Source organism: Passer montanus, unplaced genomic scaffold (genome assembly GCF_014805655.1).
Source record: "Passer montanus isolate IOZ18808 unplaced genomic scaffold, ASM1480565v1 scaffold16, whole genome shotgun sequence".
NCBI classification, from domain to species: domain Eukaryota; kingdom Metazoa; phylum Chordata; class Aves; order Passeriformes; family Passeridae; genus Passer; species Passer montanus.
Genome location: NW_024363160.1, coordinates 14,005,308 through 14,028,908, shown reverse-complemented (window position 1 = coordinate 14,028,908; position 23,601 = coordinate 14,005,308). Strand labels below are relative to the sequence as shown.

General features: G+C 40.8%; 2 protein-coding genes across 7 annotated transcripts in view; one reads left to right on the top strand and one right to left on the bottom strand.

Moving 5' to 3' along the window:
• The window catches only part of MAPRE2 (microtubule associated protein RP/EB family member 2), a 72,247-nt gene extending 64,902 nt beyond the window's left edge, over positions 1-7,345 (top strand). For 3 of the 6 annotated variants that reach the window (XM_039703053.1, XM_039703054.1, XM_039703058.1), the window contains exons 7-8: positions 4,172-4,255; positions 4,386-7,345. In XM_039703053.1, coding sequence (XP_039558987.1) covers positions 4,172-4,255; positions 4,386-4,457 — 156 coding nt within the window. In that variant the 3' untranslated portion in view covers positions 4,458-7,345. The remainder of the gene's footprint in view (positions 1-4,171; positions 4,256-4,385) is intronic. The other 3 variants (XM_039703055.1, XM_039703056.1, XM_039703059.1) reach the window with 1 other exon arrangement.
• Positions 7,346-7,846: 501 nt separating this feature from the next.
• The window catches only part of LOC120499333 (ethanolaminephosphotransferase 1-like), a 55,173-nt gene continuing 39,418 nt past the window's right edge, over positions 7,847-23,601 (bottom strand). The window contains exons 7-10 of the mRNA XM_039703052.1: positions 17,556-17,604; positions 15,082-15,262; positions 11,958-12,140; positions 7,847-10,851 (exon numbers count right to left, since the gene is read on the bottom strand). Coding sequence (XP_039558986.1) covers positions 10,786-10,851; positions 11,958-12,140; positions 15,082-15,262; positions 17,556-17,604 — 479 coding nt within the window. The 3' untranslated portion in view covers positions 7,847-10,785. The remainder of the gene's footprint in view (positions 10,852-11,957; positions 12,141-15,081; positions 15,263-17,555; positions 17,605-23,601) is intronic.

Below are 23,601 nucleotides of genomic sequence, written 5' to 3'. Positions count from 1 at the left end.
CTGTTGCTGTAGGCAAAATTCTTCCTTGTGCAAACGAAATAATCCTTTTTAGCAAAATTTCAGAAGTGTATTGTCTGCAAGATTAAGCAAGAATCTCATTGCATCTTAGACTTAATGTTGTAGACACTGAACAAAGCAAGAAGCTGCAAAGGGCGCTGGTTAAATTCCTCAGAGACATTCAGGGATAATGATTCAGTGGAGATTTAGCTGAACTACTCCCATTCATGTTAGCTAAATCCCTGTATGGATTGTACTGACAATTGACCCTTCAGGCACCAGCGGAGGAAGGCTTTGACTCCAGAGTGTACAAGCATCAACTTAATCCCTTGGCAACACTGTGGTACCATAGGCTGTTCTTACATCTTCTCCCAGAAAGCTGTTGCAGCAGCAGTCAGCTTACTTAGTTTTACATCAAAACTAGTGATGAAGGAAGTACTAATTCAACATACTTTTTCTAAAAGAGGCTAAATGTAGGGCCTAAATGTTTGAAAGTTAGGTGCAAGAGAACCACAAGTTTGAAGTTAACAGGTGCCACTGCTCAGATGAGAAGTGACAAGGGAAAGAGGATTTGTTCAGCAGTGCAGAGCAAGTGCTAGAGAGGAAAAGGAGGAGGAAACCATTATTTTCATAGGAATAAACAATAAGACAAATTTTCCAGGCATGTGATAACAGGGTAAAAGTGTTACATATATATAGCGGTCAGAGAAAATGTCTTCTGGATTCAAGAGCAGTGATTTATTTATAAAGCAAAGCCAGAAAAATCCCTCTTCTCCCCATACCCTACCACATCTGTCTGTCTGTTGGCTTAAATAGCAGAGTGGTTCCACACCAAGGAATGCATTTGTTGCTTTTCCTCCTGCAGTTTTCTTTACCGGCAGAGCACATTACTAAATGTTCTGCTTCAGTCCATTTCTGAGTGTTTTATCTGCTTCCCTCCCTTCCTTTCTCTGTTGAAATCATCATCCATGCCTGCATGTGAACTACATACAACTGTGCTTTCATCTAAAATGTGGTTGCTGTTGGAGACTGGGTGTGTCACTGCAGCAGGAGAGCACTGCTCCTCCAGAGAGGAATGCAGAGGCCGTTCCTCACACAATTTTTTTGTTCCTTTTGGTGGGAGGCTTGATCTCCTCAGCTTAACAGATGGACTGTGACTTGCTGAGGAAAGACCCAAATGCATTAGCACTAAGCCAAAGACTGTAGCTTAGTGCTGATTCAGATCCTGCCTGCTTTTTGGTTTTGGACTTCACTCTCTTATTGCCCTGCTTTGCCCTTCAGATCTGGGGATTTTTCCTCTCTGCCTCTGTAATGAATTTGTCCTAAGTAAAATTCTTCATCTTGCAGTATTTTGCAGGTGAATCCCTTGGTAACAGCAGTTAGGCTTTCTTAGTCAGGCCATAAGGCTGTTATGTGAATTGTGTGCAGAATGATTCAAAACGCAAGTATAGAGTTCAGTCCCTCAAAGAATCATTCCCCAGGTGTTTGATTAGTGTAGTATTGCATTGAAGAGATTTTGATCAGGTTCATGTCTTGGGGTCAGGAGTGGGGTAATTATTTTTGTCAGAATTTCAGTTTATAGTGTAGTTTCAGTCATGCCACCTCCTAAGCTTCAGTTTTGCTTAATTCAGTAAGAACTATTTTTTTAAAACTGAAGAATATATTTTCTTTTTCTTTTCTTTCCTTTCTTTTTCTTTTTTTTTTTCTTGATTTTGGTTCCTTCTCTTTAGAGCCTTCTCTTTTCCCTGTTATGGTTCTGCTTAAACCTCATCATTGTGTCTCTGCTTAAAAAAGAGGGATATCATATCTTCTACTGTCATTTAACATTTGTCTGATCAGTCTGTAGACCTTTGTAATTTTTAATTGTGAATTGGTCATTTGTAATCCTACTTCTTCATCAAAAACATCAAAGTTGCCAGAGAACAGTCCTCAAAGGTTGCATTTGAGTGGTGGAGAGATGTGGCCCCTGCTTTTCAAGCTCTCAGTGTGTAAAGCATTTGGTCATGTAGAAAAGCTTTAGCTTTGCTGCACAGGCTCTTGTGGTTCAGGTTATGTAGAAGTTGGGAGAACTGATCATGTTGGGTATCTCAGTTGCTCTGCTCAGTTTCCGAGATCAATTCCTCAAAATGCGGCTGGTTTGGTAACTTTCTGCTCTAGCAGCTTCTATATCTGCTGTTACTTTTGGAAAATACCCCACCCTCCCCAACACAAGGTTTTCATAGTCTAACTCTTCAGTCTTCAGGCACACCTGAATAGTTTGAATCAGCTCTAAGGGTCAAAAGAGACCATCTCTCAACATGGGAGACAGAGATGACCATGGTCATGTGGCTCAAGCCAGAAATAAATGCTCCAAATAGATCTTCCACTATTTTCGTTATTAGGGGATGCTGTTCAATGAGATTCCACAGTCCCAATGTAACTGGACTCTCATGGTTCCCATTTCATGTATTTGTACAAGCTGTACATACTGAAAAACATGTTCCAAGTCTAAGAACAACTTCTGAGGTAGTTACATTATAAGATTCACTATTTCCATCAAAGATAAACCTGGCAAAATAGGGGCCACCACTCTTCTTGAGAGTTGTGGAGTAGATTCCACTCCCTGTGCTTAGAGGCTTTTCCTATTGTACGGATGAGAGGAAAGCACATACATGACCCATAAAATCTGCACAAGTGGGCTTTCTAACAGTGCATCTCATCACACACAGGGCCTGTGGAACATGTGCATTCCAGAGCAGGTCACCTCAGCACAGAAGGAGGGTCAGGACAGATGGGGTTAAGGCAGCATCACTCACTGTGGCCAAAGAAGCTTCAGTTTTCCCACCCCGCAGGGCAGGGTCACGTTCTCCCAGCTGTCAGCTCCTCCCTGTGAAGCTCCTGTTCTTTGCACATCCTGCACCCTTGCAGCCCATCAGAGGAGCTGTGGTTTTTAGGTACTGCTCACAAAACTGTTTTGACATGATGTACCTACTGTATGTAATAAGGGCATCATTTCCCCTGAGGGGCCAAAATGTGCTTAACTTCAGCTGCCCTGACTGATGTGTGACTTCTACCTGAAAATGGCACCTGAGTGATAGAAAGCTTGTTTTCAATTGAAATTGGGCTGTAGCAAATGTTAGGAATCTTATTCTGCTTTTGCCCTTTAGATAAGTATTTTATTGCCAATAGGGAATTAGTTTGTTTCATAAGCTGCTCTGGACTATTGTGGGGAAACTAAAATGATGGCCTTCCCTTTCTTTTGATTTTTGCCTCAAATTTGAAAACTGAGCAGTAGCAATTTGTTAAAGTTTGTTGTTCAAGCTGCTTGCTTCTAACAGAAGTTAGGGAGCCAGGCGAGTTCTGCAGAGGTAGCCCACTGGGGATGCTGGATTTTGAATGGCAGCTCAGTGCCCTGGAAAAGTGTTTTCCTTTGGAGCTGCCTACGGCAGAGCAGTACTAATGCAGGGCAGAGCATACACAAGAAGGATCTCTTCAGTGAACCATGCTGTGGAAAGATGGAAAGCACTTGAGAGGAAAGCTGTAAATGCAGCTGTGCTTAATGGCAGTCCAGAAGGGATGCTCTAAAAGTCAGCCAGACTTTTTGAGCTCAAATAACATTGAGGTCAACTCAGGATACTAGGCCCGTTGCCTGTAATTTGAAAGTTGTTCAGAACTGGTGTCACCTGCAGCAGGGATACAGCCTTATGTCAGGGATTCATCTTCCAGTGGGAATGTATATTCAGAGAGAAAGCTTTGGCTAATACTGAGCATAAAAACAATGGGAAGTGATTACTTAGTAATTAGTGCTTTTTACAGTAGCTCTATAAGTCAGTGAATACAGTGCTCTTCCCCCCATCCTCCCCAAGAAAATGTGTTTGCAAGTCTATGGGAGTTAGCATGGGTGTATTATTTTGGGAAAGTAATAAGCCTGACCTCAAAAAGGAGGCTGTGTTGAATTTTTCAAGCAGGTGGTAGTAAAAGTGTCTTGTCCATTTAGTGATCTAAACCTTGAGAGAATATTGTGTGAAAACTACAGCAGATAGGTTCAGAAAACCTTGGACAAGCTAAAAATGGGAGGACGTCAGGATGCTATGATACAACATCTAACTGTTGGCATATCACTGTCTAATTGTTCAGTGTTCACTCACCAGAACAGATAACAGATAGCAATGTTGAAAGCTGACTTTTTTTCTAGGGAGTTACCAGTACTGCATATGCCTCAATTAGAAGTAAAGAAAGTACATTTCAATATAATATTATGAGATGCTGCTTTGCTCAGGTAACAGCTCATTTTTTACTTCCTTGCATGAAAATTGTTACGTTTTATGCTACAGTGAGCACCACGGGGCAAGATTACTTGAGGAATACTTTCTGCTGAAGAGTGTTTTGGGATCTTTTTCTCCCTACAGGAGAGCCACACAGATGAGCATGAAGGTGAAGAGCAAGTCCATGAACAGCCCCAGCAGCAGGATGAGTACTGACTCACGCAGCATCTCTGACAATTTTCGTTTTGTGTGAGAACTTTCTTCTGGAGAATGGAACATGTGCGGCCTCAAACTTGAAATCAGTTCACTCCCAGTCTGCCATTAACATTTATGTACCATAGTGAGTGCCAGCCAACCACTGCATTCTGTACCAATACTTTGCCAAGATGCATTTGCAGGCGTCTTCTTTCAGTGTATCTTCCCAAGAGGTTGTAGGGCTACATCACCTACTGTACATCACTGCAACGTCACCACTTGGCTGCTTGAGATTTGTTCTGCTCTTTAAAAATATATATATTTATTTTTATTTCTTTTTCGTCTTAAGTATGATACACTTGTAACTTGTTCTAACATATTTATATTGGCATTTTGTGTGGCAAGGAGTTCTGTACCACTAGCTGTGTCTCTCACTTTGTGGTGCTTTTGCGTTTTCTAGTACATCTGCCTTGGGGCACCAATTTGGCCAAGCAGTTGAAATAAAGGGATCCAGTGGATGTCATACTCAAGCCATAATGATGAGATTGTGTTATGGAGGAAAACGCTTGTGTTGCTCACATTTATTCTTTTCCTGCCTTCACAAATGGAAGGCAGAGCATCTGTTTCACTGGGAAATTTAAACCCCTGTGTTAGGAATCCTGTTAGAAAGCTGCATGGTATGTTTTTTGGCTGATTTCTGGAGGAACAGACATCCACTTAAGCTTTTTGAAAACCCTCCCAGTTTCCTAACTAGTCAATAGACATTTCCCAGCTTTTTTTCCTTTCTGAGGAATGCAGTCCCAGCCTCCGGCCACAGCTCTGCATCCACAGACCTCAGTGCTGAGGGAGGAGAGAAATCTCCTTGACACAAGTGTGGCTGCAGGACACAGTCTGTACCATCCTCCTTGGCTTCCCGCTTCTCAGAAAAGGAGAAAGTAGGCCAGCCATTTCTTTCCACTTTCCTTGCCCCTTCCACTGCCCCAGCCATACAAGTCTAGAAGACAGAAATTTTGTCACTAGTGCAAAGTATGGGGAAAAACATCAACAGCACTGGCCCCAAACTGTACCCCAAACTCCCCAGTAAGTGGATGGTGGACACTTCACAAGTTTCAGGCTGCTTCTAAAGCATGGAGAAGCAGTGAGGAGTCTCCTGGAGACAGGGCACACATTAGAGGGAGACCATCTGACTGAGGGCACAGAGCTGGTTCTGCTCTTGGCTGACCTTCCTCCTTCAAGGCCACTGTGGTGCAGAACCATGTGTGCACTGGAGATGTCTGCAGTGGGAGTGTTCCCTTCCAGTGTGGTCCCATGGCCCTGTTCTAAATGATGGTATTTTATAAGGAGAGGTATCTTGAAGTATAAAAAGCATTCCTTGTTGTTCTTCTACCACTGTGCATTGTAGTCCCTCTGGTTATTTAATGCCTGGTATTCTTGGTATCTCACTTCATTTTCTGAGTTCTGGTTTGTTGTGCTGATTTAGCAGGTATGTGGAAGCCCCATCCCAATTGGCATTCACTGAAAAACTCCACAGCCTATTGGACAGCTAAGTTATTTCAGGTGTTCATAGGCTTCTAAAGTGTTAGGTCCCCAGCTTATGCTTCCATAGAAAGGTTTCCAATATATTTCCCCAGGGACACACACATGCACATGCAGTTTTCCATTCCTAATCAATCTTCTGCAGCTAAGTGGCTCTTAGTTACATGTGAGAACCCTGCTGTTGTGTTGCACCACCAACAATATATAAAATGCTGTTGAGCACAAGAACAGGTATTTCCAGTTCCTTGATCCTCCCTCTGCACAGCAGAAGAGTTTCTGGACCCTGCAGGCTGAAGTTTTCCCAGCCCTGCACCCAGTATTGACCTCACATCCTACCCAGTGATGAAATCAAAGTACTGCAACCTGCAGGCCAGCGCTTTCCTCTCCCTTCTCAATTGGTTACAAATAAGGTCTGGTTTATAAAATCGTGTTTTTTCCAAAATAATTGTTTCCAATAATCACCACAAATGGGGGAATTGTCATTTTTGTTGTATTTGTGTTTATTAGAACATATGTACTTATTACAATTGTCATTGTAATAAACAGTAGTTCTTCATAATACTGTTGAAGAGCAGTTACTAATTTTTTTCCAGACTCCAGAATGTCCTTTAACCTTTATGGGATCTCTGAATGGGGCAAGGAGTTTGGGATCAGGCTATAAACTTAATTTCATCAGCATGTCTCTGCTTACTGGAGTTCATCCTTCTGCCAATACTTGAGCAGGTGCATGGAGAGCACTTCAAGGGAGAACATTTTTCTGAAGGTGCAAATGGTTGTGGTTGCTGAGCTCCCCAGACAGTTCATAGCCAGGCTGTTGTGCCTCTCTTCTTTTCTCTCTTTTGAAAAACATATGAAAAAAATTTAAAAAGCTAAACTTCATTTCCTGAAAATTCCTTGCATCCTGTTTCTGATCTGAGGATACATAGCCCCTGTATCAAGGGGGGAGTGACTGATGCAGGGAGCCAGGGCAGTGAAATTCTTTGGGGGCACCAGAAATGTGGCTGTGCTGAGGGGAGAGCAGTGTTCTGAAAGGGGAAAGAGTTGTCCTTCCCCCTCCACCCCCTGTGAGTAACCCATTCTTCTGTTATGGTTTTAATATGCATTTGTAATTACCTTTACTAAATAGCACACCATAAAGCTTTGGTTATATATTAAATGTAAACTGAAAGGAATGTAAACATATGTATTGTTAATTATAAATAGATAAGTAATGGCATAATAGATACAAAAAAAGTCTTATTCAGATGTATCAGTCATTTTACATTATCCACAAACTGTCGCATGATAGAGTAGATTTTTGTCTGAATATGTGAATAACTTGACTTGCGTTTATCTTTTTACATATTTAATAAAAAAATATATGTTAAAATCTGTCTAGCTCTAGAGACTATTCGGAACATTCTAAAATAATAATTCTCTGGATTAAATACATATTTTTGATTCATCAGGGGCTGCATATGGGAGCAGGAAGAAAAAGACAGCTGCTTTAAAAACCCAGAAGTTCACTTACCCTGTGTGTGTGGATAGCATCTGTTTCCCCAAGAGCTCAGCAACCGTATTCCCTTTTATAAATAAAAACAGAAAATGCATGTATGTATGTGCATGTAAACAGCACATTTTTCTTTATGGCAAATGCTTTCAGATTTTGGAGTGCTAATTCCCTTGGGTATCAGTCTGAAGCAAAAGTGGCAGCAGCCAGGAGGCAAAGAGAGCACTACAGAAAGGTACCAAATCTCCCAGTGGGCTTCCTCACAGTGGCCAGGTATTCAGGGAAAAATCTTCAATGCAATACTTAAAATTTACCTAGAGATTAAAGTATGAGGTTTTGTTGGGAGAGAAGGGGGAAAATGTATTGTAGTTCTCGCAGCTCTTGCAGCTCTGGTCTTTTGTAGCTGCTGCTCAGTCACAGGAGTTCTGGATTAGGACTCTTTTCCTCTGTGTTGAAGTGACCCTTTTGTGAGCCATCAGCTGCACCCCCCTGCTGCAGGTGTCCGTGGGCCTCTGACAAAGGAGGGGAGGATGAAGCAGGGACCAGAGGAGCCTATTTCCAACCTAGGTGTTCAAACCTGGGAGAGCAGCTCTTGTTTAGCTGCTTTTACATAAGACCAGGAGGAAGGCATATCCTTGGGTTAGTGCAAATGCTCTAAAGCATTAAAAAAATTTTCTATTTTCCAATTCAGACAGTTGAAAACTTTCTGCCATAATGTGACCAAAAAAATGTATTGTTAGACTGTCAGGTCATCTACATACCTGGTTTGCAAAATAAATCTGTGACCGTACGGCCCTATGAACAAAAGCATTTTTCTTCCTATTCATTGAACCAGTTGTCATCTACAACAGCTAATAATTCAATATACACACTGTGCAATACATGATCTCTTTTTATACTTGTCTTTATACAGATTGTAGTGACAAATTGCTTTAAAGAGGAAAAAGAAAGTTATTTGCCATGTTTTCATATAGAAGGTGAAAAAACTGGCCAGAGATTAATGTCCTTTAAAAGTGATACTCAATTTCTCTTTAGAAAGGTACAAGTGCAGGCAGGTTGTGGTAGTTCAAGTTTTATAATTTCATTTAATGAATATTTCAAAATATTCCATTCCAGTGCAAGAAATTGCACTGCTTGTGACCTTTATTTCCAGCTGTTTCCTAAATAAGTGCAAGACAGAAAAAGGAAGCCTGTCCACAGAGTTTCTCCTGTATGACCACATTCAATTTGCAGTTATTTTTGTTTATTGTATCCCAATTCTTTTCTCACCAGAGTTTCCTCAATGCTTGTGATGGAAAGGTGAAATACAAACTGCCTTTAAAAAGCAGGTGAGACTTTTGTGGCAGTGTATCAGGTATGGATGTAGCATTTCACTTCATCAAATGTTGAGACTGCTGGGTGCATGCAGCAACATCAAACTCATCACTCCCCTTCAAAAACAGTCAGAATGACATTTTTGACATCAAATAATGAGACTTCAGACTTACTCCAGGGGAGTCCTTGGGCAGTTAGGGAGCACCTCTGTGGACACCTCATGTTCTCTGGGCATCACACAAGGTAAGGGCATGGCTGCCACACCAGCGGGGAGGAAGCCTGGGAGATGCCTCCTGTGCTGGACCACAGTGGTGCCAAAGGACATCCTCCCTTCCCTGCCTGGCTCTTGGCAAAACCTCTGACTCAGCATTACAGCATGACCTGTCCCCTCTGCCTGACTCACACCTAGAGCTGCTTGAACTGTGACTCATCTGATGTTTGTTTGGGGGGTGGGTCGCTCCATGTGCTTTTTTGGTACGTGGAACATGGATTCTTTCAAACCTGAAGGAGCTTTCCAGCATTTCTGCTTTGTGAACAGAGGAAGCTGATGTGCAGGCTTGTCCCCTGGTGCCTGTGGCAAGGGCTGCCTGGGGAAATCAGCCCTGCTGGTGTTGTGGTAGGGCAACTGCTGTAACAGTCAGCACCAGCTTAAGCTGAAACTGCTCATACAATTTGCCAGTGCTCAGCTGAAAATATTAATAGAGCTACTGATGTAAGGGTAAGTTAACTGGGGAGAAAAATTATCAGGCTAGTGATAAATGTTCTTAGAAATGGTCTAAGAACTGAAAAAGATGAACATCAGACTCAGCAGCTCAACTGCACTTCCACCTGGCTTCTGGCAAGTGAGATGGTTAAATATTAATAAACATGCCAGGCTGTCAATCACAGCCCTCTGTGCTTACCTTGGGGAAGTGGACAGATTGTTTAATTAGTGCTTCAAGGCCACAAAAGCCCTCTGGCTAGGGCAGCATATGAAAAGACATGAAACTCAAATTCTTACTCCCTCCTCCAAGGCACACAGAAAACCCACGTGTATTATAGATGAAAGGAGCCATTTACATCTGCATGCATACATGTAATGTTTAAAAAAACCTCTTGTTTCTTTTTCCTATGACATTTTCTAAAACCACAAGAATTTGCTTCAAGCACATAGGCAAATAATGACTTGTTTAACATTTTGCACTGGTAGATGATGTTGGACTGAAACTAGTTTTGAAGAGAAGTATGCAAATCTTCCAAGGTTTGCTGGCCAAATTTATTTTCAGCTGTTTATCTTTGTAGGCTATATTGTTTGTTGCTACTGAAATATAAACAATGTGCTTGTTACTGCCTAGAAAATAAATAGAAGGGCCAGATGCTGCTGTATTAAGTCTACATTTCTGACAGGTCAGCTGAGACTCAATGCTGAGAATGGGGAAAAAACTGTACATTTCAAAAACACTTTACTGTACCCACAGCTTTCTGAACTCATTCTCTTGTCTTCACACATTCAAATGAGGTGAGGAAAAGACTAAATGTGCACAAGCCTTTCAGGAGGTTGTATGGAAGAAATGAGTTGTGAGAAAATAAATATGGCAAATGAAGCAGGCACAGATGTGTGAGTGGGAAGGATGTACAGGGAGGGTTTGCATTGCTGAGGTCCCACTGATGACTGGGCTGGGCAAAACCAGCGCTGGTTATAAACCACCGAAGATCTTGTGTAACCCAGCATGGATTTATCCAGGACTTTGGACACAGTGGTAAGGAGGAGGAAGACAAAAGAGAGGTGAGTAACATGGCTTGGTAAAAATAATAAATATCAACAGAACAACTTGGAAAAGTTCTCTGCTGGACAGGCATCTTCTTCTGAGATGAGGCATCTGGCTGCATAGCTCATTGTTGCAGTGGTTCAAATATCTGTACTATTCTATTCTTTGGTTATTTTAATCAGATTCATTCCAACTATTTATCACATCAGAAGAGCTGCAAATCTCCATGTCAAGTGTTACAGTCTGATCATAGTGCAGGTGTTCACTCTTGGACACGTTTCTTCAGGGAAAAGATGTAAATGTTCAAGTGCTCGCTCAGCTGCTTACCCTAAAGAGAAATCACAGAGATTAGCAACTTGTTTTGTATGTGCTTCACAATTCACTGCCTTTCCTCTTCCAGTGAGAGAGGGAGGACCCAACCACAGTCCTCACATACTTGGGGATCCCTGAGTACACAGGGACCTGTAAGTATTCAAACAAGAGAGCTGTTTTCCTTACTCTCCTCTTGCAACACACTCCTGGGAAGTTAAAAGGCTACAGACCAGATTCACAGGTGACATAAGCTGTGATGGAGCTGGGCCCCTCAGTCAGTTGTGAATTTTGACCAGGTATTTCCATTCTGACCCCTACCAACAGGCCCATGTTGATGCTTGGGTAGACTCTACTGTGCCACCAATCTGCTGACAAAAGGCTTCTTTCAAAGAAAAATCCTTACATCCCATTGCTGTGGCTTAAATAAAAGAATGCTGACCAGCTCCCTCTGAAATGTGACCGTTGCCGTGCAAGGTGTTTTATCTAAAAGCTAAAGCCTTTAAAACAGTTGCTAAAGGATCATTTGACAATTTAGAAAAGTGGGCATTAACAAAGTAAAACTCAATTAAAGCAGTAGTTCAGATGACAATGACAAGCCTGAGATGTAGCAGACACAAAAATGTGCTGGTAAGATTGAATGAACTGGAAAACTATTCATGTCACCAGCTTGAGAGATGCTAGCAAAGGGCCAAGAAAAAAAGTGGGACAGCTATTTTGCCTGCAGATTCAAAGCAAAGTTGACCTTATTTTATTATTTCTATTTATGTCACTTTGCATTTTACCTTTGTATTTTTTCAGTCAAGTGACCTTAGGAAGAAGAAAGGCAAAAAAAGAGAGGTGGATACATTCGTGCCTCATGGGTCGACTGCTACGTAAAACCAGTTTATAAATATTCTGATGGGTTTAAAGCTGAAACCAGTTGGCTACATTGGAAGAATTCGAGTCACTGAAGTTGCTGCACATGCAAAAAGGTATTGCCTGCAATAAATTGATTTCCTTTTTTTTTTAACTTTAGACTAAATAAAACAACACACGGGACTAAAAAAATAAACCCCAAACATAAACATACAGACTCCCAGACAATGCCCCAACCAAAAACTGTTTGCAGACCCCTCTGCTCACCACGCAGACGCCGTAGTGCACGTGGGCAGCCGTGACCAGGGTGGTGAACACGCCGAGAGCCGCTTCTTCCATGCGGCCCAGCAGCCCTGAGATGGCTGCGTACACCACCAGCGCCAGTGGGAACAGGAACCAGTGGAACAGCTCCGGCCGCGTGCTGCTCATCTGGCAGATGATCACCTTGCACTGTCGGAGCAAAAGGGGCCAGGTGAGAAGTGCTGGGCCAGCCCTGAGGATCTAAGGAAAAGTATTTCCATTTTCTCCACGGGTTGCTTTGGGTGAGGGAGAAACAAGGCTGCAGTTCAGCATGGGGCTGGTTTTTGGTGAGAAGGCTGCTGTAGGCACACACCTTTGTGCCTCACTGGGTCCTAGAGGACATTATTACAGTTTAAAATGCACCCTTTCCTGGAGACAGTGTTTTGATACACTTGATAAACAGAAATCCATCTTCACAAAAGGGGAATTTGTTTGCCACCTTATGTTTTCACAGGGGCTCATAAAGTTGTGATCCTAAATCAAATGTGCTACTACCTAATTAATCACTGGGAGAGTGTGCTGGTATTTTAATCATGCAGCCTGACAGAAATATCTTCTGCTTCAGAAGGGAGGGAAGACAATATACGACATTTTCACATCCTGTTTCTCTTTTCTAGCACTCCTTTATGTACTAAAACACCAATTTCTTGGCTCAATCATGGCAGTGAGCTCCCTGGAGATGAAGCTGGGGGCCCAGAGAAAGGGATCCTACTCAGAATGGTGGAAAAAATGAATATATGGTGCATGGTTTAACTGCAGACAATTAGCTTAATTCTACGGAGTTCTGGAAACATAATGAGACTAATTCACTTGAAATTCAGTATTTTAAAAGCAATTAAGCACACCAAAGTGTTTTGTCTGGTTTAGGCTCCTTAAGAAATGTCTCTCATATATATCATGCTTGTTACGAAAAAGAAATGGAATTTAGGCACATCTGAAATATTTTATTGATTTAAGTTTCACTCAAAATTGAAATGCGGTTAAAAATAGATTTTATGTATCCTGAAAACAGCAGAAGAATGAAAAACTCATTCCCTGTGCAGTGCCTGAAATCTTATGACAGCAGCAGTAGGAGTCTGACCATAGGAAAGAAATACTGGCTTTACTGCCTATGCTGTGGAAGCTGAAGAATGCAAAAATAAACCATGAAAAAATAATTAACTTTGAATAGTGGAAGAAGTAAGCCTTTGTACCTAATGTTAATATTTTCACTTACACTCTCAGTATTGATTGTGAATTTTTTTAATAACACTGGTTTTATGAGTCCCTTGGGAGTCATTCCAGAGGGTAACATAAATTTCTAAAGCAATCTATAAGCTATATTTTTTCTGCCTACATAACTGAACCTGACCATAGGTTGGATCTCACTTTGTTTTAAACCGTTATTGCACTTATATATTTGGGTGACCAAATACACGGTCAACGGTGGGAGAAGTTCCAGATACTGGAACTGGGATGGCAGGTAGAGAGCCATTGTCTGCAGTTTGTGGTCTGCAGAACAGGAAATGGAAACCCAATGTGTCAGGCTATCATGGAGAAGAAAAATATTGCCATGACAAGCCTTCCTCTGTTGCTGGAGGAAACATGTCTAAGGAACCAGAGGAGGTGAAAGGAAAAGCAGGCTTGATTTTGAACTCTAGAATGTTACAAATTCCAGCTAACACCCGTACATTTTTAATGCTTGCTTTTAAAATGTTAAACTTTTCAGCTATCACGCATACATTTTTAATTCGCACAAGCCTCCAACACTGCAGTGTATGTCTTGGGAAAAGAAAAAAAAAGCCTGAAGAATATGTATTGCACTCAGTCTCTGATAAACTGCAGCCTGTAAAGAAACCTCTGGTTTGCCTTCCTCTTTTTCTTCTGCAAGCATCCTGCCACAATCACTTTTGGTTGGTTAAGATGTATGTGCAGAATGTGCCATCTGCCAAACTCTGAAAGCATTTTCCCTACTGGCATGAAGCAATTGTAGTTCTCATTTTGGAATCCCCACTATTCTCTTAAGAAAAAGGGGTTGATTAGGTAATAAATAATGCATACAATAAAACACATCTGAAAATCAAATCATTTTTGTGAGATTAAGTCCTTAAGATGGAACTGTTTGATTTGTGACCCTCAGAAATGTACATTTATAGGATACATCTAACAAACATCACAATTATAACTTTTTTTCCATTCCTGAATTCATATTTCTAAAGGGGCTGTACTTTCTCTTTTAAAAGATTTTGAAGATGTGTCTCATAGTACAAGACACTTCTAGCCTTCCACTTTTTAAACTGAATGTAGCATTGCTCAATTGGAAAGATTTTAGGTGGTGTTGGAGACTATTTTCCTAAGATGACACTAGCCACTATCCTCTAGGGTATTTTTGCTTAAATGCAAGAACACCTTGCTGCTTGGCTGCTCTCCTGGCTTCCCCCAGAGAAGAAAGCCCTGTGTTACCTGCAGGGCTCAGCACCACTGTCGGGCTGCCCGTGCTAGAACTGCACAGAGGTTGATGTTGTCCCTTGGGAATGAAAGGGGGCAAACTAGTCACCATGACATGGTACAGGAGAAACTAATCTGTGAGCAGAGAGCCATCACGAGACCCCTGCAGCTCCTCACATCTTTCACTAGAACATGCTGTCACCGATACAGCCCTTTTCTAAATGGTGAAGGGAAAATGTAGGATCAGCTGAACTGCAGGATACAGAAATGCATGGACCACAGCAATGGACACAAGAGCAAGGGAAAGATACAAGCCTCCCACTCTTGCTAGTAAATCTGTGCCAGCGTTGACCTCTCTTTTACTTTGACAAATCCTCACTTCTGCCTCTATGTTGGGGAGTTATATTTCTGGAAGTAAGGCATCCCTAGGGTTTTCATAAACCCTCAGGAAACAAACCAGAACCTTCACAAAAGTGTTCCACTGTGGCAGAGGAGGTATTTCAGTACTGTAAGTGTCCCCAGTCCAGACACATACTGTGGTGTATTTGTATGAGACAGAGTGTAACACAGAGGTAGAAGAGCTACATTTTCTGCCCCCTTCTGCTTATTCACAGAAAAATAGAAAGCTATCTCTAAATAATACCACCACCTCAAATATACTTACAATAACATTTGAGAAAGCAACCCCAACCATCCATAAAAACAGTCTGGGTTGCTTTGCTAATATGTTGCTTGGAGATAAAACCACCCAGACTGTAAGAAGAACGAACAGTAACAGAGGTGACACAAGAGGTAGCAGTCCTTCATACAGAGAATCATTCTTCAGTGTTTTCTTTAAATGTGCTCTGGAAATAAATACAGTAATTTTGTAGAGAAAGTAATTTTATCAATTCTATTTCTACACAGTAACTTCAAACTCTAGACCAAACTCAGCCCAAGAATTCATTTGCAACCAGTGCAAATGTGCTAGATACCAGACATTTTACAAGAAATTGAGGTATACCCAAGTAACATTTATTTCTGGGGTTAAATTATACTGATTTATTCACATAGTTCCTGATTAGAGGACACAGTCTCAAGCTACATCAGAGAAGGTGTAAGTTGGATATTAGGAAAAAAAATTTCACTGAAAGAATAATAAAGTACTGGAATGCTCTTCCCAGAGACGTGGTAGAATCACCATCTCTGGATGTGTTTAAAAAAAGACTGGACATGGCACTTGGTGCTATAGTCTAGTTAAGGTGTTGGGGCATAGGTTGGACCCAATAATCTTAGAGGTCTCTTCCAACCTCATGATTCTGTGATTCTGTGATCAGCTTCACTTGCTCACCATTGTCTGGCAATGGACCAGTAAACTCAAAAAAGTGAGCTGCAGTACTCTCAAGCATGCAGATATGCTGTGCATTCAAAATACACAGCCTTAGAGGATGAAGCTTCTAACATGAGACATAAACTTGTTTCAGTCAATACGCCCCACGTTTTCAGCAGCAGCAGAGTGAAGCACATGGCTGGCAGGTATTCCTCTTGTTTAGATCTGGAGGTCATGCTGCTTGAGGATCCTGTACATTAGGATTTTGGTACTTTAGTCCAAATACTGCCTAAAGGGGAGGCATTTTGGCTAAGTAGAGCACAGAATAATTAATGATACATTGTGTTTTCTTGGGTATTTTAAGCTGTTTTTAAAGGTAGCAAATTATTGCATTTTCTGTCAGCTTGGGAAATGGTAACTGTACGTTCACTCCCACTAAACCATTCCTTCATACAGCCAGTTCAGAAAAGCAATTCTGTGTTTAAAATGTACTGGGAAATGTCCTGTTTAAAATCTTTGAACATATGTATTTATGGAAACAGCTAGACAAAAATCCAAGAAATATCTCTCTCATGCCAAAAAGTAATCACCTACTCCTAAAATAACAACTGAGAAGGGACATCAGGATGAAAAAAGAGAGGAGATGATTGGAAAACTCAAATCCTTCTTCACCAAAGAGCTTGTGCATGTATCATTCAAGCAAACCTGACTGGTAGTTTAAAATTGCTGTGCTCTTCTCTTCAGAGGAATGATAAGCTCAGCAAGAGGCTTGAGAGGAACCATGTCAAGTGATGACTTAAAAAGAAAAATACTGAACAAAAGTCCTGATAGGAAAGGAAGGAAACCAAACCCTCAATGCTCATTGAGGTAAAGGCTGCTACTGGCAGGGGCTGACATGCACAAGGTGCTTCCCCCTCCTCCTCTCAGTCATCCCCAAACAAGATTTCCTTGCATGGCTGGTTCCCAGCCCCCTGCCCCACAGCCCAGCCTTTCTGCAGGTTCTCAGCCTTTCCTGCCCCACATCTCCCAGCTCTCCACGCTTCCTGCCCCAAACCTGGGGCTGTGCATGCTTCTGGTAACTGCACTCAGTACCACCACACAAAAAGGGCTGGGTAGGAGAGATGCAACATTGTCTTATAGACTCTCTAAAATGTAAATGCTAATATTAGTTTCCACTAATTCCTGAAGACAGGCAGTGACAGTCCCTCCTCCAGGACACTTAGGACCTGAGAGACCTGAAGTGACAGATGAGTGAAATGAGCTAGCAAATACTAGGGGAAGACAGGCAGCATTAGTAAAAATAGGCCATTGGAATATGAACTAACTGAGTATAAAATTCTTGGGTGCAGCAAGCCAGTTCTTAGATGTAATCACAGCTTGCCACCTGCCTAGCTTACATCTGATAGCAATTATCTGCAGACTTCATACAGAGGAGAGCTTTACAGAAGGACCAGGAAGACAATTAAGGACTTCACAGAGTGCAGGATGGTCAGCTACAGAATTCCACCCAGCACAGGCAGAAGTTACAAATCACATTTGATTGCAAATAAAATGCAGTGTTTTTTACTACAGAGCCTTTGCCAGTTTACTGTGCAGGACCACTGTGAGACTGCCTGAACAACAGCAAGTGAAAGAAAAAGGAGAGAGTTGTAAACATTAAAAGATTCTGAAAACTCACCAGAAAAACCTTTTACTACATTATAAGGACAACATCTGGATGAAAGAAGCTAGTCTACTTCAAGCATTACATTTATCTGTAAATGAGGAAACCATTAAATATACAGAATTAAATAGGAGGTGACAGAATTACTTAATGTTAATTAACTTACCTGTGAATGTTGTATAGTGTTTGTGGAAACGACAGAAACAAACTGAAGCCTGGAAGAGAAAAACATTAATATGTAATTCCACACTGATGACCTCAGAGTTTTTTCATATGATAACAGACCTTGTGTACTATTCAAAAAATGATTTGGTATTCCTGTACTCAGTACAGGATATGAACTGAGGTTGGGGGCTTTAGACAATAATAAAACTGTCCTCTTTTTTCCCAAAAGCTAGCTGCTGGAAATAGTTGCTGATACCGAATTTCCTGTGTAACGAGTGACAAGACCAGAATTTTTTTAAAAAATTCTGATATAGCTAATAGGATCATTATTTTTCATACAGGTTTGTCTGCTGGACCCAGAACAGCCCTATTTTTCATGAGCTCCTGTTTATCCTGTTTATCTAGAAAAATCTGAGTCTAACACCAAAAGCCTTACAGTGGAATATAGAAAGACAATAAACTTCAAGCTGGGCTGTTCACATTAGTGGGGAAATAAGTTCATAGTTCAAAATATTAAGGGTCAACTAATGATCTATTTTGATAATACAATAACTGAAATTAATTAATTTTTATGGCATGTCCATCATTTGAACAAGTGAGAGTTTTTTACTTCTATTTTAACACAGCTGTGGTGTTTCTGGAGCTCAGCTGTAACCCACAAAGCACAAGGGTTTCACCTTTGCTAACGCTGTGTCTCCCTGCACTGCTGCTGGTATTATCAACCCAGCTGCCAGCAGCCCCTGAGCTGCCTGAAGACCCAGCTGTATCCCCTCTGACACCCCCATCCAAAATGCACTGGTCCACCCAAGAATCAAAGAAAACTTTCAGCAACAAGTGGAAGCTTGAGATTTAAACAAAAAACCCCACTATATGAGTCAGTCCTAACTAGGTGGAAATACATATGACTTTTTAAATCGATATAATTCCCTGTAGAGCTCTTTGGTTTGTATTTTTCCCCCCACTTTCTGTGTATTGAGGGCTTTTTCCTGGTCAATTTGCTGCTTGGAGATTGCTCTGGGTAGCACATTTCTGCACGGCTTTTTTATTATAGGGGATGAGACTTGGGTGTGGTGCACTAAATTAATACATTATTCCTATTTTATTATGGGCAAGAAAAGCACTCTGATGTATTAAACTTTCTGGTTTTGACCAAAAATAACTCCTTGAATTCTGTACAGGCACTGTGCTGCCTGTATAGAAAAGTAGAAAACTTTAATCTCATTATTAGCAATAAGGGGGTAAAAAATTAATAGAGGAAAGATATGATTTCAGATGACTTTGCACTGGGGCTAATGTGACATAGCAGTGTCTTGAGGAGTGTCCGTGTTTACCCTTCAGTCCTCATCAAGGACATACCCAAGTGTTCAGCATGCCCTGGCCACAGTGGCAACGCAAGAAAAGGAAATAAACATGAAAGTGGAGATCAGGATTGTTGGGGGAAAAAAAAGAAGTAAAAAGAGGTGCCATAGGTAATCTGTCTGTCCAGTCTTTCTGGTTATCTGCTAAAGAGAAGGAAACAAAGAATTGGAAAAAAAGAAAAGCCAACCTGTAAATAATTTCAGGTATTGCATTCTTTTTAATGTTTACCTTTTGGGTTTGCTTCTTAAAACAATTAAGAGCTCTGCTTCTTTACCATGGCAGAAACTCCCTATCAAACAGCTGAAGGATGTTCAATTGAAGTAATATCCCAAGTATTTTGTCAATATATTTCTAGAATTCACAGGCTTAGTGCCTTCAGAGTGATCTGTGTTTAATGTGCACTGCAGTTAGCTATGTTTCCTATTAGGCAGGGAGCGCTAGTTCAATAAAATCTTGAGTTACGTACAGCAGTTCCAACATCTGCATCACATTAGAGCAGACATGAGACAAAACATTGACTCTTGAGGTTAAATCTAAATTTCCTGCTGCAATCCTGAAGTTTGATTTGTTAGGAGAAAAGCAGCTGAGAGGAACAGAAATAGAGACTAGAACTAGAAATAGAATTCAAAGAGCAATGGTTGCCAACAATTTGTTATTTTTATGAAGTGCCATTTTAGTTAGAAATAACACACTGACCACAAACAGTCCCCCAGCTAGCAAAAAGCCACTTTCCAAACGGGGCAGTTCCACCAGTTACTCCCCTGTATTTTTACACGCCTTTGCTTTAAACACAGCGAGAGAGCTGAGGATGCAGCAGGGAAAGCAAAGGGTGTTTCCCCGTTTCTTATGGGATTTTCAGAATTCCATCATTTCCTACATGTTGCTTTCCCATCTTTTTTTAGCTAAAGAGGCCTGGTTTGGGGGCTGCTTTTGGTACTCATTAAGTCTGCTGTTTAATTGGCATTAAGGATCCCTTTGTGCCCAGGAGCTAAACTGCTGCATTCGCATTGCTGCCATTCCCTGCTGCTCTGAGGAACAAAAGGTGCAGCCTGGAAAGCAAAGCCACTGCTGGCTCTCTGGCGCTCAGCCACCCAGGCACTGCCCAAGTGATGATCATGGAGCTTTTGTTGTTGTTGTTGTTTGTTTGTTTTTAATGTCCTAAAAGTACATATTTTATTTTAAAATAAATTTTATAATTCAATTTCAGCGCATTAGATGTTTTAACACATATGGGAAAATAGAACTCCTCAAGTGTTCTTAGAGGTAGAATACTGCTCTTCCAGGATTTTTTAGTTTCTTCTTTAGTATTTTCCCATTCTTCAGCTGATTTAAAATCTGAGACCCAACTGTAAGAACACAGGCCTATATTAAAGGCAGAAATACCAAAGCACAGATGGGTGGCACAGATACACAGGGAATTCTTGTGTCACACCAGGCTGAAAGTATCAAGCCCAAATCCTCGGATTTAGGTACAATCCTATCGTCAGTACTCTGTCCTGCACAATGTAAACTCCCTTTTCTGAGAAATAAACATTTTTAAAGCTCTTTATTAGGAATTATTTTGTCCATATTAAAAAATGTCAAACATAAGCATAAACAAACAAATCCCAATGCATCCAGAAATTCAGGATTAAAGACATATCCACAGTGAAGAAGTGAAGGCATTATCTTGTTTTCCAAATATGTATGTGTATAAAAGCACACAGATACACACACAGACATGCATATAAATATGTGTGCACATATATATATACATATATATGTGTATATGTATATATACATATGTATAAAAGAGATCAAAAGGCAATTCCCATCAATCTTAAGGACAACTTTAGGTTTCATTTATGCTTTCAAATTCAATTCTAAACCACTAAAGTGTTGTGTGATACAGCTGAATAAATTAATAATAATTTTAAAAAGCTAGGACACGATGGGTACCATGATACCTTGTCACCCATGTTGTTTGGACAAACAGTAATATATTTTAATTATGTGAGGGCATTTTAAATGCTCATGTAACTAAATTTAAAGACTATTGATGATCTGCAGGAGGACAGGTTGTTTCCATGACATGCTGCAGTTACTGTGGCTGTTGTACTTGATTTAATTCAGGCATTTCTGCAAAATACAGACTTGATCATTGTAGAGAAAGAGAGGGTATGGCCAGGAACAAGCTGCTGACACTACTGTCAGCTCCAGAAAATGCTATTTCAGTACCCAACGGCCCCATGCTGGCACTCAGACAAAGCAAACAGCCTGATGCAGGTAGCCACATTTCTGAAAACACAAAACCTCACAGACTGTAAACACTGCTAAATAAAGAAGTGACTCCAAGGCACCTAAACCACTAAACAAGTTATAGTGCTTCAAAGGAAGGACAACCTTCACTGTTTATCTTCTCCACACCTTTGCTATCATAAATCCCCTTTGTTAGTAAATTCTTAACAAATCAATCATCCTTAAACTGTCCTAAGAAGAGCACTGAAATATTATTTGTTAAGAATTGGCTCTCCTGATAGCTAAAATCAAAAATTCAAAAATGAGACAGTGCGATACAGAGATGTAATTTTAGGTGAACACTGCACTGGGAATTGTGTGAATGTGTTCAGGAAAGCACCATCCCTGCCATGCTCCCCCCCACAAAAAATACTCCCCAGAGCACTCATCCCATTTGGGAGGCAGGGAAGAGGCCCGTGCAGACCTTCTGGGCATATCACAAAGCTGACCAACTCTCTTAACAGCAGGTGGTTGTACTTGCATTACAGCTTACAAATTAAATACTATCACTCTCCTCATTCTTCAAGTGCCCACACCTCTGCATGGCCTTCTTCAGTACACTGCTTGGCCTTTCCATCTCTAGATTAATAATTTGTCATAATCAGTGTTTGCTGTAAAGAAATGGGATGTTATAATTTACCTTTCTTAACCAGACAAGAAAAAATAGATTCCAAATATCCAGGCCTCAGTATTAGCTTGGAAGATATTTAAGTACTTTTTCCATGGTGTTTTTCTCAAATTCTTTGCACATTTAGAGCAGCTAGACACATGAAAATATCTTAACACACTGAATGTTTAGCACACTGATCAGTGCCTGGAAGCAAGCTTCATCAAAAGGTGAACATTTTAGAAGCACTTGTTTCTGGAACAGGAGCTTTCTATGGACCTTTTCTGGCATGTCTTGAGCAGACAACTCTTTTAATTGATTGTGCAAACACATAATTGCGTTTTGAGCTGTCCACTAAAAAACCATTATATTTTATTACTATGTAAAATAGCAGACTTAAAAGAACTTAGTAGTTGGGGGGGAAACCTTAGAAAACAAATATATAATTTGCAGGCTTGAGACTGTAAAGTCTGAATACATTAGGATGAAAAATACACCCAAAATCCACAGTATGAAATGGTTTTACAGGGATTGAGGGAACATAAGGTAAACATAAGCACTGTCTTCATGCACAAAGTTGATAGAGGTTTTGGGTGTTTAGCATCTAAGATATTTTTTCAGTATAAAGATTTTAGAGGGATGCATTTATCATGCTTGTTGAAAAGAGATGTGTTTGTTGATTTTATACCTTATTTTCAATATCTAAGGAAGTACACATGGCATTTATCTTACTGAGCTGTAAGATAACAAATAGCATTCAGAGGGATTTAGTATCTATTGAAGAATTAGTTTATGGATGTAGCTGCTTCTTTGATGTAGTTCTGTTCAAACATCATTCTTTTTCTGGTCACAGCAAGAATTGAGCACCAGAGAAACAGTGCCTGTATTTGAAAAGCCTGGACTGGCTTCCAGAAGGACTCTGCCAGGTGAGCTCCCTTGTGTGACCTTCTCCTGGGGGTCCCAGAGCCCCTGAAATGACTCCTCACACCTTAACACCACCCAACTCATTCCCACCTGTAGTCAGCATCCTGTGACACTGCTCTGCCTCTGGCCTTGAGCACTCTGCTTTTCTGGGTGATTGTTCTGACTGGTTCAGTTGAGTTACTCCAAACATGAACTCAGTGGCTTCTTAAAAATATATCTCAAGTGACAGGTGAGTATTTCACACCCTTTGCTTTAACGGAGCCTGGTACAATCTGTCACAACAATGCCTTAATAAATGTTGAATTGGTGACAGACATGTAGAAGCCAACTCGTGTTAATCACACTTCTCAAACAGGACTGGTCAAAGCCTGTCAGAGCAATAACATTTTGAAAACATTGCACTTAACGTTTAATCATTCAGCAAGTCATCACTAGGGCAGAACCATCAGCCACTTCGCAATGGGAACTATAGGAAATCACTACAGAATGACATCATTCCATAGGAGGCAGAAACAATTCCTAAGTTGACCGTGGCCTCCTAAACAGTTTCTGACACTGAAAAAGGGGCAGGCTACTGTATGAACACCAATGGCAAGGACTTGTGAGTCCTCCTTTGATACACAGGATGTAGCACAGGGTAAGTACAAGGCACTGTTTTAGAGGAGTAACAGTGCTCTGCTTTCCCACTATGATGGAATTCAAATAATAGGCATGTTTTAAATGTAAAAAAGCTTGGCCTCTTTGTTAGCTTTTTGCTGCTATGATCTGTTCATTTATGTTTTCACTCCTCATTTTATTTACTTAAGTAGATCAGGGAAGAGTGACCCTCAAGGAAAATACTCTGTAGAAGTCAGCATAGAAACCAAACCCATGCACATCA